At 55.9% G+C, this 19,279-nt stretch overlaps 2 protein-coding genes across 2 annotated transcripts; one reads left to right on the plus strand and one right to left on the minus strand.

Moving 5' to 3' along the window:
• Positions 1–457: 457 nt before the first annotated feature.
• sgca (sarcoglycan, alpha) lies at positions 458–5,944 on the minus strand. The gene is made up of 11 exons (XM_076016635.1): positions 5,796–5,944; positions 3,730–3,858; positions 3,471–3,622; positions 2,656–2,722; positions 2,329–2,527; positions 1,924–2,092; positions 1,630–1,838; positions 1,468–1,494; positions 767–949; positions 646–672; positions 458–565 (listed from the first exon to the last, which is right to left on the minus strand). The coding sequence occupies exons 2-11, from the start codon at positions 3,776–3,778 to the stop codon at positions 559–561; spliced, it is 1,089 nt and encodes a 362-aa protein (XP_075872750.1). The 5' UTR covers positions 3,779–3,858; positions 5,796–5,944; the 3' UTR covers positions 458–558.
• Positions 5,945–6,268: 324 nt separating this feature from the next.
• Positions 6,269–19,203, plus strand: LOC142882093 (neurabin-2-like). The gene is made up of 10 exons (XM_076016633.1): positions 6,269–7,790; positions 14,503–14,635; positions 15,578–15,698; positions 15,830–15,934; positions 16,025–16,157; positions 17,059–17,214; positions 17,614–17,667; positions 17,763–17,992; positions 18,074–18,170; positions 18,830–19,203. Exons 1-10 carry the CDS (start codon positions 6,408–6,410, stop codon positions 18,878–18,880), a joined length of 2,463 nt encoding a protein of 820 aa, XP_075872748.1. The 5' UTR covers positions 6,269–6,407; the 3' UTR covers positions 18,881–19,203.
• Positions 19,204–19,279: the final 76 nt, after the last annotated feature.

A 19,279-nucleotide genomic window follows, 5' to 3' on the forward strand; every position in this document is an offset into this window, starting at 1 on the left:
CCTCATTGTTCGATCGGATTTCTGCAGAAACCCTGCTTGGAACTAAACTACGGCGCTGACCTTTGACATTAGTTGTTTATAATCTCTATTTCTTGAACATATAACAGAATTATTGTTTTTTTCCCCCCTTGTAGGTGCGTCAGGCCCTCAGCCCTAAAACTTTGGCGCCCCCTGCTGGATAGCTATCAAACAGTAGCAAACAACCAAAGAGTCAAAGTACAGTTGAGCATAGATGAGAGACGACACAGCGGCGGGTCGGCGCCCTCTACAGGACTCTGGACCAATCACAACCTAAAGTCTTTTAACGTGACTTGGGCATCACGTGGCAACACGCAGCTGAAGAAACAAAATGAGCAGTGTGCCTTAAAAGTCTTTATTTGCAGAGTTTGGATAAGATAGCAGGTAAAACAGGACGGCGTGTGCAACTCATTTCACTTTTACCACATTTTAGCCACTAAAGAAATCTGGAGGTAAAGAAAAAAAAAAGAGAAAATCAAAAAGACAGGCAGGAAATAAAGAGCAGCAAAGACAGGCAGGTCACTCAGAGACAGCATCACCTCACTGCCTGGGGGGCGTGAGAAAGCACAAGCAGCGTGACTTTCTGCGCTGCCACGGCTTGAGGTGAACTTCCTGTGCTGACTTTACCTGGGCAGGCTGTCGCTGTACGGGTCACTGTGGGGGGTGGGGGGGGTGGGGGCACACAGGTGAGGAGGAGAGCAGGCCGACAGGGAGAGGAGAAGGGGAGGAGAAGGTGAGGAGGTCTTACTGCTGGGCCAGGATGAGCGGGACGCTGGGGCTGTCGGAGCGCAGGAGCGGGGCCTCCTGGCCGCTGCGGCTGTTGAACATGGGCAGCGTGGACAGAGGCGGAGCCGCCGGGCCGCGGCTCCCGGCCATGGTCCGCAGCTCCTCGCCGTTGCCCTGGATGGTGTGGTGGTGGTACAGCTGGATCCTGGAGCGACAACACAGCAGGGGGGGCGCCGTGGGGGTCAGTCCAAGGTCACAGACTTTACTGCTGCACCAGTGTTGCCAAACCCCCACCCCCACCCCCCATCCCCTCCCCCAGCAAACCCAAAAATAGCTACTGGCCGTCCAGGCAAAGGACGTGAGCGGCGCCAGAAGAACAACAGCGGCAGTGACAGTCGAGAACGCAGTGACTGAGGACCCAATGGAACCAGCAGGAAACATTCTGCTGGACCTGGACTGAATGCACTCAGCATGTGAAGCCAAGTGGCTCTGGTTTCTGTGAACCGACTCCACAATGTTGAGTGACAGCGCCCCCTACTGGCAGGCTGCTCTGCTGCGGCCTGGAAGCTTTTATTCTTCTATCATCTTTTACACTTGGTCACCATCCATGTTCAGAGGTGGGTGGTGGCAGCACTGGGATCAGTTACACTGCTTGTGGTCTGAGGACTAAATATAGCCAGGAGGTGACTGAGTGGACTCCACCCCCTCCACCAAGACACTCACTGGTTGGTCCGTTCGTTCCTCTTCTGCCTGCAGATGGAAAAAGAGGAGGAGTCACACCGCTGTTGCCTGAGATCCATCATTTGTAGATGTTTGACTCGTGACGATGATGATGACGATGATGATGATGACGATGATGATGATGATGATGATGATTGCTCTTACACTCCCTCCCGCCTGCCACACATGATGTAGGCCAGCAGCAGGCACAGGACCACGGTGATGATCAGGGGCACGATGACGGTCACCAGGTAGTCTGGGAACAGATCCCTGCTGGGCGGAGACTCCGGGAAGTCCAAGTCTCCGCCCGCCTCCAGAATCCCCGCCCCCGCGGTGGGAGGGGGCGGAGTCAGCGGCTGCTTGGTCAGGTCAAACTGCCAGGAGGGAGACCGTTAGTGGAGGTGTGTGTGTGTGTGTGTGTGTGTGTGTGTGTGTGTGTGGTGGGGGGGGGGTCCTCACCAGCTCCGTCTTGCACCAGGTGATGCAGTTGCTGGGGATGCTGCAGAAGTTGCATCCTCCTGGTACTTTGACCTTGGCTCCAGACCCACACTGCTGCTGGTGTCCAGGCTGCAGGACCATCAGCAGGCAGGGCGAGAAGAACTGCGCAGAGCCCACCTTCACATACACACTGACACACAACACAGCCACCGGATTGACTGCCTGACTGACTGCCTGACTGACTGCCTGACTGACTGATGAGTTTATTGAAGTGTCAAACACCCTGATTGGTTGCCCAGCCCTCATGGACTTATTAGACACTGATCAATACATTTGTCAGAAAATATTCCCACAATTGCATCAACGATACCCACGTGTGTGTGTGTGTGTGTGTGTGTGTGTGTGTGTGTGTGTGTGTGTCTTCACCCTTCAAAGTGTCCCGCCAGAGGAAGAGGGACTCTGCCGCCGCGGTCCAGGGCGCTGCTGATGTTGACGATCTCCAGCGTCTCGGTGTCCCACAGCTTCTGCAGGTCCTGCTGGATCTCGTCCTGAACACTAGAGGGCAGCACCTTCTCGATCTCCCTCAGCTTGATGAAGAACTCAGCCTGGTAGGGCAGCGGCTCCTCTGCGGGAGTCACACACGTTCACGTCAGCTCGCCAGTGACCTCCAGTTGAGACACAGGTGGGTTGGAGCCCGAGCGCACCACACAGACACACACACACACACAGACACACACACAGACACACACACACCTGGCACCACGCTGATGATCAGGATGTGTCTGGTTGTGTCGTAGCTCCTCTTGTTGAAGGCAAAGATCTGTCAGACAAACACACACACACACACACACACACACACACACACACACACACACACACACACACACACACACACACACACACACACACACGCAGTTTGTCTCCATTGTCACAATACAACCATGTTTGTCAAGCTGAGCGCGGTGCAGGACAACAGGATGCAGTGTTGCCATCCTGCTCGGAGCCTCAGTGTGGCACGGACTGCTGGAACCTGATTGGTCGGTTTTTAGCTCTCTCCAGTGAGTCATGACCTGTCACTCAATCACAGTCTTTGCTGTTGTTGGTGTCATTACAAAACAACATGTTTCTGCTTTACTTTCTGATCTACATCCATTTGAAGGAAGTTCATGTGTGTGTGTGTGTGTGTGAGACTGTGTGTGTGTGTGTGTGAGACTGTGTGTGTGTGTGTGTGTGAGACTGTGTGTGTGTGTGTGTGAGACTGTGTGTGTGTGTGTGTGTGTGAGACTGTGTGTGTGTGTGTGTGAGACTGTGTGTGTGTGTGTGTGTGTGAGACTGTGTGTGTGTGTGTGAGACTGTGTGCGACAGAAAGTTCAACATCTCCTCAGACCTCCAGACCTCCAGACCAGTGAGACCAGCGAGACCAGGAGACCAGGAGAGCCTGACTGTGATCAGCGTGTCAGTGAGCTGCACGTTCCTCCTCCTCCTCCTCCTCCTCCTGGTCCTCCTCCTCCTCCTCTTCTCCCACCTCCTCCTGCTCCTCCGCTGAGGTGCTGAGGCAGTGTGGTTACCTCGATGATGTTCTTGCCAGGAGCCAGCGGCGTGCCGTACAGGAAGCCGTTGTCGTACGGGTGCCTCTGGGTGAAGCGCAGCCACTCTGGGAGGTCGGGGAAGTACTGCCGGTTGCACTTGAAGGTCATGGGGTCGTCATACAGGCGACCAGCTTCCAAACAAGTCAAACCATCATCATCATCATCGTCGTTGTCGTCGTCGTGCTCACAGCTAAGCATTCCAATCAGAGGGCGGTGCAGATGGAGGAGACCTTCTCACCGTAGAGTTTGGAAAGAGGCTCAAAGTCGCTCTGGAAGGTTTCTCTCATCACCTCGTAGGAGAACAGCTTCCCCACCGGGACGGTGAACTTGATCTCCGCAGCGGCGCCCAGGAAAACAGCAACACAAACTGCACAAACGCACAAAGCAGGCGACCACAACTGAAAACACAGGCAACAACAACAACAACAACAACAACAACAGCAGCAGCAGCAACAGCAGGCAGAGGTGGACTCTGTGTGTGTCCACCAGGCTTTGGTCAGAGGACTGAAGACTTGCCTGCCAGAGAGAAGAAGCAGCTCCTGCTGCTTGCCGCCATCTTGCCGAGGGCTGTGAGTGACAGCAGCAGGAGGAGCAGGAGGAGGAGCAGCAGGAGCGGCGCCGCCCCACACCAACACATGGCGCTGCTATTTTAGACCCACTCACCCAAAAACATCCAGCAGGCTCGGCTCAGTGAGCGTGGAGACCACGCACCTCATCAGCAGCCAGGAGACCAAGTCACACAGTCACCCAACACAGAAGACCTGAGACCAGGTTCCCCTCCACCAGGTTCTCCTCCACCAGGTTCTCCTCCACCAGGTTCTCCTCCACCAGGTCCCCACAACCAGGTTCTCCTCCACCAGGTCCCCACCACCAGGTTCCCTCCACCAGGTTCTCCTCCACCAGGTTCTCCTCCACCAGGTTCCCACCACCAGGTTCTCCTCCACCAGGTTCTCCACCACCAGGTTCTCCTCCACCAGGTTCTCACCACCAGGTCACCAGGTCTCCATCCAGGAACCAGCGTCTCTGTCCAGTCCATCCTTCACTGCATTTCACAATAAACCTCTGTGAGGCCCTCTGTGATGTCCCAAAGGGGACCAGTCAGAGACCACATCCCCGGTCTGAAACTGCGGTGTCTTTGTTTCCATCTAAATAACTATCAGCCTCATCAGAGCGGTGCTTCACTTCATTCACCTATCAGTGATTTAATAATAATCATTTAAGATGAACTTCTTCTATTTTTAAAAAAAAATATATTAAAAAAAACGTTTAAATATTTAAACCAGAGCAGTTGTGTGGAGCAGCAGGAGATGAGAACGCTGGAACAGTCGAGCGTTCCAGTGACTCTCACTGTTTCATCTCCAGTCCAGTGGAACCTTTATATCTCATAGGTCTGAGGAGGTTCTCGGGCCTCGGGGCCTTCTAGAGTCCAGGCTCAGTCTGCAGAAAGAGATTTGAGATGTAATTCTGCAAGGGAAACGCTAGGTGGCGCTATTGCATTCCTGTTGACCCGCAGCTGCACAGCATTCCTTCAGCCGCTGAGAGGTGAAGGAGGCCAGGGTGACGGATCGCTGTGACGCTTCTGGAGACCAGAGGCGGAACCAGGAGCCTTTTGTCTGGCCGCTGCAGGAGCTTCTCAGCGCGAGACAGCAGGCAGGAAGCGACAATGTGGACTGCTGCTGCAAAATAGCGGATGTGCCGCTGGTCAAGGAGGCGGCGACAGAGGCTCCTCTGGGTCCTAGTGCTGGCACTGTTCTCTGAGCAGACGTACAACCGCCCCCACCCTCCCCCCGGAACGCCTGTTAGCTGACACGGATTTAGCATTAGCCACTTATTTTGTCCTCAGCTAGTCGGTTCATTGTTGTAACCGCCCTGTTCTTACAATGCATCTCTTATTTCACCTGTACGTGTACTTTTCAAGCACAACCTTGTATGTCCGTTTAGCCGATGTTGTTATTTATTCAGCTAACTAGCCTAGCCCCGTCCTGAACACCGGGGACCAAACGTCTTCCCTGTTTCCCCCAATACACGTCCTGTTTTTATTTAAATCAAGTGAACAAATAATAACAATAAATAAGCAACACATTTTCTAAACATACAGAGGGGGCATACTTTAAGTAAACTGCAATCTCTGAGTAGACTTCTAGTATCACGTGAGTATCTCATTGCTGAGCCAAGTGTCCTGCTTTTCCAAGCTAGCTGTGCTAGCCTTAGCCCCACTATTCATCTGTCAGTGTTTGTGCATCATTCCAGCTAGCTGGCTAACTGTTGCTATAAGTGGGTCAACATTTATTTGACTCGACTGACCCAGTCACGGTGGATAATCTGACTCGCTACATGTGAACAGAACGGAGCGGCTGTCTGTCTCTGGGCTCTGCGGCTCCGCCCACTGAGCAGGCAGATGTTGGGGAAAGTGGATGGGGCGGGCGCTAGGACCCCGCGGCTCCCTGCAGTGGCGGCGGCGGCGGCGGCGGCAGCGGCGTAGAGGAAGCAGACATCTGCAGGATGAAGAGATCAAAATGATGCTGCCTGCAAAAAGGGATTAATCGTAAGCAATCTGTCGGCGCTGCGGCTAAATCCGCGCGGAGGTCCTCCCTGATCGATGCGGAGCTCGCTCGAGGCTCCGCCACCACGTCGGCGTGGCATTGTTGGAACCGCGAGCTGGTGACAGATGCATCGTGGCCGCTTCCTCAGCTGCCTCCCTCGGCCGTGAATCGCAGCGGGTGCAGCAGGCAGCAGGCTGCAGGCCTCTCTTCATCCTCTCTTCATCCTCTCTTCATCCTCTCTTCATCACACGCTTCTTGTTGTTGTTCCTCCTCCTGGCTCGCCGGGACTCCTCGACATTCGGAGGGAAGGGAGGCCCAGACATGCCGCGGCCGAGCCGCCCGCTGTGACGCCTGACCGACCGACCGACCGACCATGATGAAGACGGAACCCACCTCCAAGAGCACCGGCTCCGGCTCCACGCTCCGGAGCCCGTCCCCGCACAGGAACGCGTACGAGGCGGGGATGCAGGCCCTGAAGCCCGTGGGCTGCAGCGCCGCCAACGGGGACGTGCAGGAGGGGCCCCGGGGCCGCAGGTACGGCTCCAATGTGCACCGTATCAAGAACATGTTCCAGCAGATGCAGAGCACCGCCCCGGCGGCCGAGGCGGAGGGCGAGGACCCGGGCCGGAGCGCCGACAAGGCGGCGGCGGCGGCGGCGGCGGTGCGTCTGTCGCTGCCCAGAGCCGGCAGCCTCAACGAGAACGTGGACCACAGCGCGCTGCTCAAGCTCGGCTCCACGGTGTCCGAGCGCGTCAACAAGTTTGACGTCAAGCCGGAGAACGGCCACCAGCAGCGGGCGTCGTCGCCCAGCTACTCCAAGCTGCAGGAGACCCGGCGCATCTTCGAGCAGCAGCAGATGCAGCAGATGCAGCAGATGCAGCAGCAGCTCCAGCAGCAGCAGCAGGAGAAGCTGAGCAGCTGCAGCAGCAGCAGCAGCAGCAGCTGCAGCAGCAGCAGGGTGCTGCTCAAGGCGGACAGCAAGGCCTGCAGCCTGTCGGACGGCCGCCTGGACATGGCGCGCTTCAACGGCAGCACGGAGTCCCTGGACAGCCTGGACACCAGCGAGGCGGTGTCGCCCACCGTCAGTCAGCTCAGCGCCGTGTTCGAGCGCGCCGCCGAGCTGCGGAACAACCTGCACCGCCTCTCCTCCACCCCGCCACTGCCCTCCCGGGGCGTCAGCGCCAAGGTGGGCGTGCTCAGCTCCCGGGTCATCGGCAAGAGGGCCAGCGCCCTGGCGGCGGCCCGGGACGAGGAGCTGCAAGGCCGGAAGGCGGCGGAGGGGCCCCCGAAGACCCCCAGGGGCCGCGGGACCTCCCCGTCCGAGAGTGTCAACGGAGGCCAGCGCCCCCCGGTGGCCGATCACCTCAGCGCCACTGAGCAGCCGCGAGAGAAGAGGGTGTCCGACGCAGGCGTGGAGGCCAAAGCCCAGGCGGAGGAGGAGGTGGAGGTGGAGGAGGAGCGCGGGAGCAAAGGTGTGGGCCACCAGAACGGAGAGAAGAGCAGCGGAGGCCAGCGGGGGATCCAGGAGGAGGAGCGGACGCAGGCGGGGCTCGACATCAGCGGCTACAGCGCCGTGGGGGGGGAGGAGGAGGATCAGGAGGAGGCGGAGGAGGAGGAGCAGGAGGAGGCGGAGGAGGAGGAGGAGGAAGATGAGCCCTACGAGCCCGAGTCCAGCTGTGTGGAGATCCCTGGGCTGCCCCTGGAGGAGGAGCCGCCCCCCTCCAGGAAGATCCGCTTCAGCCTGGAGCCCATCAAGGTGAGCAGACCTTCAGCAGCAGCAGGTAGGGTGGCAGGTGTCACCTCCCAGCATGCACCTCACCTCCTTTGTTTTAATCAGCCACCGAGGTCTAGTTCGGAGGTGTGGATGTGACCTTTGAACTCGTCGGCCGCCACTGACGCTGACATTTTGATTCCAGCCTGTATCAACACGGGGCTTTGCTCTCTCGCTCACCAACAGAAGGTCCTGCATTCCTCCTGTGCAGCTGACTGGCCGGGTTCACGCAGGAGCTGCTGCACTGCAGATACTTATCAGTGCAGCTAGCAGCTAGCAGCTAGCAGGAGAGCCTCGGCTAATTAGTGCTGCTGCTCTGAGGTGTTGACGACCGTGTGTGTGTGTGTGTGTGTGTAAGCGGCAGGAGGTGGATGATTGGGGTGGGGGGGAGGGGGGGGGCTTTTCGGCACCTCTGTCTTTAACTTCTCAGCACAGGAAGTGACATTATTTCTTTATTTACAGAATCAATCTACCCATCCACCTATCTACCTATCTACCTATCTATCCATCTCTCTATCCATCCATCCATCTAGCTCTCTATCCATCCCTCTATCCACCTATCTATCTATCTATCTATCTATCTATCTATCTATCTATCTATCTACCTACCAGAGTCAGGTTGTGAGGCTGTGTTGTTGCTGAGGTGGTCCTAGAGTTCCACCTTCACATGGTTCTGATGGAGGCACCTGATGACAAGGTCCACTCAATGCTACAATAATGCAGAAAGTGTCTCTGAACTAAAGATCTTCCACTGCCTGCTCCAGGATGGAATCAGGTCCCCCTGGTGGTGAGCGTCTTATCCGACAGGTAGAACGTTAGCAGAACAGGAAGACATTCAGTCTGAGAGTCCCACGTGTTTGGATGATTCCTGGTGTACCCAGGCAGAGGAGCTTGACAGTGAAAACCCTGCAGCAGAGGCCTGGACTGGAGGCCTGAACTGGAGGTCTGAACTGTGGAGGTCTGAACTGTGGAGGTCTGAACTATAGAGGCCTGAACTGTGGAGGTCTGAACTGGAGGTCTGAACTGTGGAGGTCTGAACTGTGGAGGTCTGAACTATAGAGGCCTGAACTGTGGAGGTCTGAACTGTAGAGGTCTGAACTATAGAGGCCTGAACTGTAGGTCTGGACTGGAGGCCTGAACTGTGGAGGTCTGAACTGGAGGTCTGAACTGTGGAGGTCTGAACTATAGAGGCCTGAACTATAGAGGCCTGAACTGTGGAGGTCTGAACTGGAGGTCTGAACTGTGGAGGTCTGAACTGTGGAGGTCTGAACTGTAGGTCTGGACTGGAGGCCTGAACTGTGGAGGTCTGAACTGTGGAGGTCTGAACTGTAGAGGCCTGAACTGTAGAGGCCTGAACTGTGGAGGTCTGAACTGTGGAGGCCTGAACTGTAGAGGCCTGAACTGTAGAGGTCTGAACTGTAGAGGCCTGAACTGTAGAGGCCTGAACTGTGGAGGTCTGAACTGTAGAGGTCTGAACTGTAGAGGTCTGAACTGTAGAGGTCTGAACTGTAGAGGCCTGAACTGTGGAGGTCTGAACTGTGGAGGCCTGAACTGTAGAGGTCTGAACTGTAGAGGTCTGAACTGTAGAGGTCTGAACTGTAGAGGTCTGAACTGTAGAGGCCTGAACTGTGGAGGCCTGAACTGTGGAGGTCTGAACTGTGGAGGCCTGAACTGTAGAGGTCTGAACTGTAGAGGTCTGAACTGTAGAGGCCTGAACTGTGGAGGTCTGAACTGTAGAGGCCTGAACTGTGGAGGTCTGAACTGTGGAGGTCTGAACTGGAGGTCTGGACTGGAGGTTCACTCGGGGGGGGCAGGGCTTCAGAAAAACCACTGAGCCTCTTCACGCTGAATCAGTGGCGTCTTTGTGATGGAGATGGTTGTGGGCGGGTGCTGGGTCAAGTGGGAGGGGCTCCAGTGTCACACTGTCACAAAGTCCAAACAGGAAGTGACCATTTTTAGCTCCTCTGTGTGGCTGCTGTCACGCCAAAGCGGCTTCACACTGGACCCTTTGTCTCCTCCTGCTGCCACCACCACCTCCTCCTCCTCCTCTTCCTCCTCCTACTGCTGCTGCCACCTCTTCTTCTTCTTCTTCTTCTTCTTCTTCTTCGCTCCTCTCCTTCTTTGTCACCCATCTCTCCCACTGCTGGTAAAAATAGCAGCATTGTTGTAGTCTCCGCCCCCTGGCCGCCAGCAGGAAGCTGCTGCCTCTCAGAGTGTCTGGCTCGGCTGTGAACACCGTCAGTCGTCCAGAAGAACCTGAAGGTGTTTGTGGATGGAGTGTTTCCCAGCGGCGCCCCCTGCCATCCAAACTGGGAATCCTCTCTTGTTGTGTTGCTTATTTTCCTTGTTCACTCATCAGCTGCTTTTCCAAAACAACAACAACCCCCTGATAATCCCCCTCCTCCCACACACACACACACACACACACACACACACACACACACACACACACACACACACACACACACACACACACAGTACCCCTGCCGTCCTGCAGGGCGGCGCTGTGTTCAGCGTCGTGACTTTTCTTTGGAGTTGCTGCGACAGGCGCCGTTACACAACGTCTCACTCTCGACTCACTCTGCTCAGTCTGACCCGTCGTCATCGTCACTCCAGCTGACCAGACGGTGTTTGAACACCTGAAGGGGGCGCTGTGCTCCAAATGCTCCGTCAACTTCCCTCCTTCTCCTTCTTCTTCTTCTTCTTCTTCTTCACCTTCATCTTCCTGGTTGCTGACACGAGCTGCTGGCATCAGACCAGAGGCAGCAGGACTCCCACAACCTGGGAGCAGTCAGTCAGTCAGTCAGTGAATCAGTCTGTCAGTGAATCAGTCAGTCAGTGAATCAGTCAGTCAGTGAGTCAAACAGTCAGTCAGTGAATCAGTCAGTCAGTCAGTGAATCAGTCAGTCAGTCAGTTGGTGGATCAGTCAGTCAGTGAATTAGTCAGTCAGTCAGTGAATCAGTCTGTCAGTGAATCAGTCAGTCAGTGAATCAGTCAGTCAGTGAGTCAAACAGTCAGTCAGTGAATCAGTCAGTCAGTGAATTAGTCAGTCAGTCAGTGAATCAGTCAGTCAGTGTTAAAAGTTCTCAATTTCACCCGCTTAGATTCTAATTTCATTTCAGATTCTAACTTTTCCTCCTGCACTCCTGCTGCAACAGACTGCAAACATATTTAGCCCTCTGTTTACAGCCTCCTGCAGAATGCGATGTCATGTTGCGTCTCATGGTGTGAGGGGACGGAACCCAGCGCCTGGCTGTGGTTCCTCTCCTGGGTTTGAGTGAGAGTGAGTGCTGCTGCTGCTGCTGCTGTTACTGCTGCTGCTGTTACAGCTGTTGCTGCTGCTGTTACAGCTGTTGCTGCTGCTTTTACTGCTGCTGCTGCTGCTGCTGCTGTTACTGCTGCTGCTGCTGCTGCTGTTACAGCTGTTGCTGCTGCTTTTACTGCTGCTGCTGTTACTGCTGCTGCTGCTGTTACAGCTGTTGCTGCTGCTGTTACTGCTGTTACTGTTGCTGTTACTGTTGCTGTTACTGCTGCTGCTGCTGCTACTGCTGCTGCTGTTACTGCTGCTGCTGCTGTTACAGCTGTTGCTGCTGCTGTTGCTGCTGCTGTTACTGTTACTGCTGCTGCTGCTGCTGCTGCTGTTACTGCTGCTGCTGCTACTGTTACTGCTGCTGTTACTGTTGGTTACTGCTGCTGCTGCTGCTGCTGCTGCTGCTGCTGTTACAGCTGTTGCTGCTGTTACTGCTGTTACTGCTGCTGTTACCGCTGCTGCTGTTACAGCTGTTGCTGTTACCGCTGCTGCTGCTGCTGCTGCTGCTGCTGTTACTGTTGCTGCCGCCGCCGCTGGCTGACCTCCTTCTTCTGTCTGAGCTCAGCGCTAAGCTAGCCCGTGACCTCTGATGCCCAGACTGGCCTGCCAAACACAGCACCTCTGGCTGCCACATTCTGGGATGGTCCGGTGCAATCAGGAGCTCCTCACACCTGCTGCTGCTGCTGCTGGATTGGTTGGACCTACAGAACTTCTGTCTCACCCCCTCCTGGATCCACTCTCGCTTCTGCTCCCAGTGTTAAAATGCCAAGAAACAATGTGGGGAGACGGAGTGGGTGGGGCCAGCAGCTCCTCTCATCCTCATTGGTTGGAGCCGTGAAGATGAACTGTGTTGTTTTTGGAGAGGGCAGAGGAAAAAGGAAGAAGCTGCTGCTGCTGAAGAGTCCCAGTCAGATCACTGCTGCCCTGAAGGTGGCGCCCCCTACAGTCCCCAGTGGGTGCTGCTGAGAGCAGCAGCAGCAGCAGCAGTCTCTCTTTGTAGGATGTCCACGGAGGTGCAGGGAGGGGAGGGGAGGCGGAGGGGGTGAGGGAGTTTCCTGGCCATCTGTTAACTCTGCTGACCTACTATCAGCCACAACTGGAGCAGCGTCCTGCTCAGGCTCCGCCCCCTGGCCTGCCTCTAATCCCCATGTTTGTCTGAAGAGACACAACTGGGGGAGCAGCAGCAGCAGCAGCAGCAGCAGCAGCAGCAGCAGCAGCAGCAGCAGCAGTGTCTGCTGTGCTCGCCAGGTTGCCTCACACACCATCCTGCAAGTCAAAGTCAGCTTTGGGCTGCTGCCAGCAGGTGGCGCTGCTGTTGCCGCCCTGCAAGCTCACGTGCAGCAGCTGCTGAGCTCTGTTGTTCCGTGTGGTGCCGCTGCTCAGGATGCACTGTGTGCTGCTGCTGCTGCTGCTGCTGCTGCTGCGTAATCCACATTGTGATAATCCCTCTAAATACGAAGGTAACCTAAATCAAAGGCCATTAGACATCCTGCTGTCTGTCATCACAGCAGCAGCAGCAGCAGCAACAGCAACAGCAGCAGCAGCAGCAGCAGCAGCAGTAACAGCAGCAGCAGCAATAACAGCAGCAGCAGCAGTAGCAGTAACAGCAGCAGCAGCAGCAGCAGTAACAGCAGCAGCAGTAAGAGCAGCAGCAGCAGCAGTAACAGCAGCAGTAACAGCAGTAACAGCAGCAGCAGTAGCAGCAGTAAGAGCAGCAGCAGTAAGAGCAGCAGCAGCAGCAGTAACAGCAGCAGCAGCAGTAACAGTAGCAGCAGTAAGAGCAGCAGTAACAGCAGCAGCAGCAGTAACAGCAGCAGTAACAGCAGCAGCAGCAGCAGCAGTAACAGCAGCAGCAGTAAGAGCAGCAGCAGCAGCAGTAACAGCAGCAGTAACAGCAGTAACAGCAGCAGCAGTAGCAGCAGTAAGAGCAGCAGCAGCAGCAGTAACAGCAGCAGCAGCAGTAACAGCAGCAGCAGTAAGAGCAGCAGCAGCAGCAGTAACAGCAGCAGCAGTAAGAGCAGCAGCAGCAGCAGTAACAGCAGCAGCAGTAAGAGCAGCAGCAGTAGCAGCAGCAGCAGCAGCAGCAGCAGTAACAGCAGCAGTAACAGCAGCAGCAGTAAGAGCAGCAGCAGCAGCAGTAAGAGCAGCAGTAACAGCAGTAACAGCAGCAGCAGCAGCAGCAGCAGCAGCAGCAGCAGCAGCAGTAACAGCAGCAGCAGCAGTAACAGCAGCAGCAGCAGCAGTAACAGCAGCAGTAACAGCAGCAGCAGTAACAGCAGCAGTAGCAGCAGCAGCAGCAGCAGCAGCAGCAGCAGTAGCAGCAGCAGCAGCAGCAGCAGCAGTAACAGCAGCAGTAGTAGCAGCAGCAGCAGTAAGAGCAGCAGCAGCAGCAGTAACAGCAGCAGCAGTAAGAGCAGCAGCAGCAGCAGTAACAGCAGCAGTAACAGCAGCAGCAGTAAGAGCAGCAGCAGCAGCAGTAACAGCAGCAGCAGCAGCAGCAGCAGCAGTAACAGCAGTAGCACCAGCAGCAGCAGCAGCAGCAGTAGCAGCAGCAGTAACAGCAGCAGCAGCAGTAACAGCAGCAGCAGTAACAGCAGCAGTAACAGCAGCAGCAGCAGTAACAGCAGCAGCAGTAACAGCAGCAGTAACAGCAGCAGCAGTAAGAGCAGCAGCAGCAGCAGTAACAGCAGCAGTAACAGCAGCAGCAGTAAGAGCAGCAGCAGCAGCAGTAACAGCAGCAGCAGTAAGAGCAGCAGCAGTAGCAGCAGCAGCAGCAGCAGCAGCAGCAGTAACAGCAGCAGTAGCAGCAGCAGCAGCAGGTGAAAGTGGTTTATTATGAGGAATTCTGTGGAACTGGATGTTGATGGTTGGTGGTTTTGTCCAGAGCTCCTTCAGCCTGGTGGCCCCCTGGAGGCCGCAGCAGGGGCTGCAGCTCCTGGAGCGTCTCCTTAATATTCCTGGCGTGGAGAGGAAGAGAAAAAAAACCCTGAGTGAGCAAAGGATTGTGGGTAGAGGAGTTGTGAAGTGCAATCGGAGAGAGTGAAGGAGTGCAGGGAGTGCAGGGAGTGCAGGGAGCAGCATGAATAATGAGCAGCAGACACAGTGGCCTGTGTGTGTGTGTGTGTGTGTGTGTGTGTGTGTGTGTGTGTGTGTGTGTGTGTGTGGCAGCTGCACTGGGCCAGGGTCATTAGCATGCTGCAGCAGTCTGACTGGAGGTCTGAAGCTGAAGCTGGAGCCTGGGTGATGAAGCTCCTCCTCCTCCTCCTCCTCCTCCTCCTCCTCCTCACTGTGAGGAGAACCTGGAGTGGAGGAGGTTCCTCTCCAGACCTGAAGGTTGTGCCCTCAGCTCCTCGGTCCCACCCACACCTTCTACTGACTGTGTGCAGGTGTTTGCCACCTACCCCAACGAGGACTATGACCGCCGCAACGAGGACGTGGACCCCATGGCGGCGTCGGCAGAGTACGAGCTGGAGAAGAGGGTGGAGAGGCTGGACCTGTTCCCCGTGGAGCTGGAGAAAGGTGAGCAGCAGAGCCCTGCCCTGGTTCCTGTTGCTCCATCACACTGCATCAGTACATTGGCAGAGCACCTGAGGACCGCACGTGGTGACAGAAGTCCTGCTGACCGCTGCAAACATCCTCCATCCTTCCTCCATCCTTCCATCCTTCCTCCATCCTTCCTTCATCCATCATCCTTCCTTCCTCCATCCTTCCTTCCTCCATCCTTCCTCCATCCTTCCATCCTTCCATCCTTCCTCCATCCTTCCATCCTTCCATCCTTCCTCCATCCTTCCTCCATCCTTCCTCCATCCTTCCATCCTTCCTCCATCCTTCCTCCATCCTTCCATCCTTCCTTCATCCATCATCCTTCCTTCCTCCATCCTTCCTCCATCCTTCCTCCATCCTTCCTCCATCCTTCCATCCTTCCTCCATCCTTCCATCCTTCCTTCATCCATCATCCTTCCTTCCTCCATCCTTCCTTCCTCCATCCTTCCTCCATCCTTCCATCCTTCCATCCTTCCTCCATCCTTCCTCCATCCTTCCATCCTTCCTTCATCCATCATCCTTCCTTCCTCCATCCTTCCTTCCTCCATCCTTCCTCCATCCTTCCATCCTCCATTCATCCTTCCTCCATCCTTCCTCCATCCATCCTCCATCCATCCTTCCTCCATCCATCCATCCTCCATTCATCCTCCCTCCATCCTTCCTTCCTCCATCCATCCGTCCTCCATCCTTCCATCCTCCCTCCATCCATCCTTCATCCATCCTTCCTTCCTCCATCCATCCTTCATCCGTCCTCCATCCATCCTTAATCCTTCCTTCCTCCATCCGTCCTCCATCCTTCCTTCCATCCATCATCATGACCTCTGACCCTGCACACTGTATGAATTGGCTGCCAGACAGACAAACTTCTCTCTGATTGGCTGCTCTCTCTCTACCCCCCCCCCCCCCCCCCCCCCCCAGATGGTGAAGGTCTGGGCATCAGTATCATTGGGATGGGTGCAGGTGCTGACATGGGTCTGGAGAAGTTGGGCATCTTCGTGAAGACGGTGACGGACGGTGGAGCGGCGCACCGGGACAGCAGGTGAAGTATTGGCCACGCCCCCTTCACTCCCCCACACCTGATGGACGAGGGTGTGTGTGTGTGTGTGTGTGTGTGTGTGTGTGTTAACCCAGTGTTTGCAGTCAGTGCTGAACCTGCCGGTGTCTCTGCAGGATCCTGGTCAACGACCTGATCGTGGAGGTGGACGGCACCAGTCTGGTGGGCGTCACCCAGAGCTTCGCTGCCTCCGTGCTCAGGAACACCACAGGAACCGTCAAGTAGGAGAACCGCACACGCACACGCACACGCACACACACACACCATCAGAGTAGATGAAAAGCTGAAGAGTGTGGTCCCGCCCCCTGCAGGTTTGTGATTGGCCGGGAGAAGCCTGGCGAGCAGAGCGAGGTGGCGCAGCTCATCCAGCAGACGCTGGAGCAGGAGCGCTGGCAGCGGGAGATGATGGAGCAGCGCTACAACCAGTACATGGAGGAGCAGGAGGTGGGGGCCTCACACACACACACACACACACACACACACACACACACACACACACACACACACACACACACACACACACACACACACACACGGAGTGGTTCAGAACACTGAGGCTCCCAACAGCAACAACCAACAGGGAAAATCAGCCATTAGCCAATCAGCACAGCGGAGTCAGTTTGAAAGCAGACCAGTCTCGGTAAAATCAGGTGAATCAGTTTGAAAGCAGACCAGTCTCGGTAAAATCAGGTGAGTCAGTTTGGAAGGAGACCAGTCTCGGTAAAATCAGGTGAGTCAGTTTGGAAGGAGACCAGTCTCGGTAAAATCAGGTGAATCAGTTTGAAAGCAGACCAGTCTCGGTAAAATCAGGTGAGTCAGTTTGGAAGGAGACCAGTCTCGGTAAAATCAGGTGAGTCAGTTTGGAAGGAGACCAGTCTCGGTAAAATGAATGAAAAGTGAATGAACAGAAATGCTGCTGCTGCTTTCAGTTTCTCACCAGCAGGGCGGCGCTGAACACACACACAGGCAGGCAGGTTGGTGCAGGCTCTTTCAGGGGCTGTGCCCCACCTAGTGTCCACCGAGTGTCATTGCAACACCTTCAACCCTCTGCTTCCTGTTGCAAGCATGCAGGTTGTTGCTGTTGAGAGGAAACGTTGGCTGTTCCTCTTCAGAGCTTCAAGAAGTTCAGATCATTTCCCCTGGTGTAGATTCTGACCTCACGCGTCCTTCAGAGAGAGAACAGCGTTCTCGGCCTCCTGTCGGCAGGGAGGCCCGATGGAGCCGGACCTCCGCGCTGGCCCGGGAGGTCCGGCTCCATCGGGCCTCCTGCTGGGAGGTCACTGAGCTTCGGCCGGGATGTTTGTCACGGCGGTTGCGGTCGTGACCGGGCCTGACGTGCGTGCAGGGTGTGGAGTACGGCTCTGACGAGGAGGAGGAGGAGGACGAGGAGGAGGCGAGTCCGCCGTACCCCAGCGCCATCGAGGTCTTCGACCTGGCCGAGAACGAGGACCTGTCGCCGCTGGAGACCGACCCTGAGAAACTGGCTCACAAGTACAAGGAGGTGAGGAGGCCGTGGGCAGGCGCTTCACTGTACTCCAGGAGTTCTGTCAGGTTCTGACCGCTGCTCACTGGGACTCCTACTGGACCTGCACCTTTTAGTCCACATCCCATTACGCCAACAACAACAAAATTTGTCAATGAGAAAAATTTAAGCGGCAAATGATAAAATGGCACTCTGGCCTCTCAGTGCTCATCTGCAGTGCAGTGCAGTGCAGTGCAGTGCAGTGCAGTGCGCTCCATGTTAACATCCCACAAGAAAACCAAGAAGACGCACGTTAGAACAGAGTTTGAGCCAGAGTTTAAAGTGTGGGAATGTTTGAGCTGCTGAGTGAAACTGCTCTCCTCTTCCTCTTCCTCCTCCTCTTCCTCCTCTTCCTCTTCCTCTTCCTTCCTGACAAAGCTGCAAATCAAGCACGCGGTGACCCAGGCGGAGATCCAGCAGCTGAAGAGGAAGGTACCTGCTGCTCCGCCACTCTGGGGGGGGAGGGGGTGGGTTGTGGTCATGTGACTGAGCCAGGCCTTGCTTTGTCTTTGTCTCCCGCTGGTCAGCTGCACCACGCCGAGCAGGAGAAGCAGCGCTGGCGGATGGACAAGGCCCAGCTGGAGCAGACGCTGCAGGAGAACAAGGAGCGCATGGAGAAGCTGGAGGGCTACTGGATGGAGGCGCAGAGCCTCTGCCAGGCCGTGGACGAGCACCTGAAGGAGACCCAGGCCCAGTACCAGGCCCTGGAGAGGAAGTACAGCAAGGCCAAGCGCCTCATCAAGGAGTACCAGCAGAAGTGAGGAGGGCCGCCGCCGCAGCAGCAGCAGCAGCAGCCTCTGACCTCTGACCTCTGACCCCTGGTCCTTCTCCTCCGCAGGGAGATCGAGTACCTGAAGAAGGAGACCCAGCGATGTGCACAAGCCGGCGCCGAGGCCTCGCTGCTGAAGGAGGAGTCTGGCCAGCTGCAGGAGCAGGTCAGAGGGGGCGGGGCCACGGGAATGATATCTTAGCCTTAGCGGGGCGTAATTACAGAAGGTTGTGAGTTGTTACTCATCACTGCTGCGATTTAGAACAATTAGAACAATCAAGCTGGGGGAGTCTCTGCTGCCCCCAACAGGCAGCACTTCATCACGCGCGCGTGTGTGTGTGTGTGTGTGTGTGTGTGTGTGTGTGTGTGTGTGTGTGTGTGTGTGTGTGTGTGTGTGTGTGTATGTATTAACGAGAAGGTGAAGTGGTCACGCACTTTCCCGACCTTGGAGCTCGACTCACTCCAGAGTGTCGCTGCTCACTCCTCCTGGGTGTGTGAGAGCGCTGAGACACGCAAACACGTGTCTGACGCGTGTCAGGAAGTTGCAATATGCTCAATGCCACCAAGTGGTCAGGGGTGTGAACTGCAACCTGTCAAAGTAGCAGCGTTTCCATCACCCCGAGCATTGTGCAAAAGCTAAACATGGCCAGAATAAAAGCTGGTGGTGGGTGACAGCGTGTGTGTGTGTGTGTGTGTGTGTGTCAACATACCTGCTAGTCTGGGACCAGTGGGACCACTGGGACCACTGGGACCAGGATGGCTTCCAGCGCTGCTCTGCAGTCCAGCTGGTGACTCAGCAGCGCCTCCTGTGGTTGTTCTCTGCAGGTGGCCGACCTGGAGTTCAGGGTGGAGGAGCTCAAGTCGGAGCCTTTATAATGCGCTGGAGTGGAGGAGCAGCAGGAGGCGGAGCCTGTTCTCCCGACCCCCCGCCCCGGTCACCCCTCCCACCCGTCTCTCCATCGCCCCCTGGTGGTCTCAGCGTGGGCGGACGGTCTCGCCAGACTTCAGTATTAATCCTTGCGTTGTGCTTTGTGACGGCCACACTGACTTTGCCAAAACTCCTCCTTCTTTTGCCGGGTTGTGTGACCATTTCCTGAGTTTGTACAGACGTTGTGTTGTCGTGTGTTTTAACAATCAGTTGCTTTGTAAAGAACTAAGAAGTTTTAATGTGCAGAACATTTAACATAATATAAAGCGAGGGGAGGGGAGGGGAGGGGAGTGCGGGGGAGGGGGCGGGGCCTGTTGTATATTCTAGGTGGTGAGGAAGTGGACCAG

The sequence above is a fragment of the Nelusetta ayraudi genome, unplaced genomic scaffold, assembly GCF_046127955.1.
Source record: "Nelusetta ayraudi isolate G7.1 ecotype Tasmania unplaced genomic scaffold, CSIRO-AGI_Nayr_v1 ptg000231l, whole genome shotgun sequence".
In the NCBI taxonomy this organism is placed as follows: Eukaryota; Metazoa; Chordata; class Actinopteri; order Tetraodontiformes; family Monacanthidae; genus Nelusetta; species Nelusetta ayraudi.

What these genes read in the sequence shown, in the direction of transcription:
- LOC142882093 (XM_076016633.1), top strand. Translation starts at nt 6,408, where the DNA reads ATGATGAAGACGGAACCCACCTCCAAGAGCACCGGCTCCGGCTCCACG. An exon ending in GCGGCGCACCGGGACAGCAG is followed by an intron (nt 15,699 to 15,829) that starts GTGAAGTATTGG and finishes GTGTCTCTGCAG; the next exon opens with GATCCTGGTCAACGACCTGA. An exon ending in TCCAGCAGCTGAAGAGGAAG is followed by an intron (nt 17,668 to 17,762) that starts GTACCTGCTGCT and finishes CCCGCTGGTCAG; the next exon opens with CTGCACCACGCCGAGCAGGA.
- sgca (XM_076016635.1), bottom strand. Translation starts at nt 3,778, where the DNA reads ATGAGAGAAACCTTCCAGAGCGACTTTGAGCCTCTTTCCAAACTCTAC. An exon ending in CTGGCAAGAACATCATCGAG is followed by an intron (nt 2,723 to 3,470) that starts GTAACCACACTG and finishes TTTGTCTGACAG; the next exon opens with ATCTTTGCCTTCAACAAGAG. An exon ending in TGTGGCAGGCGGGAGGGAGT is followed by an intron (nt 1,495 to 1,629) that starts GTAAGAGCAATC and finishes TTCCATCTGCAG; the next exon opens with GCAGAAGAGGAACGAACGGA.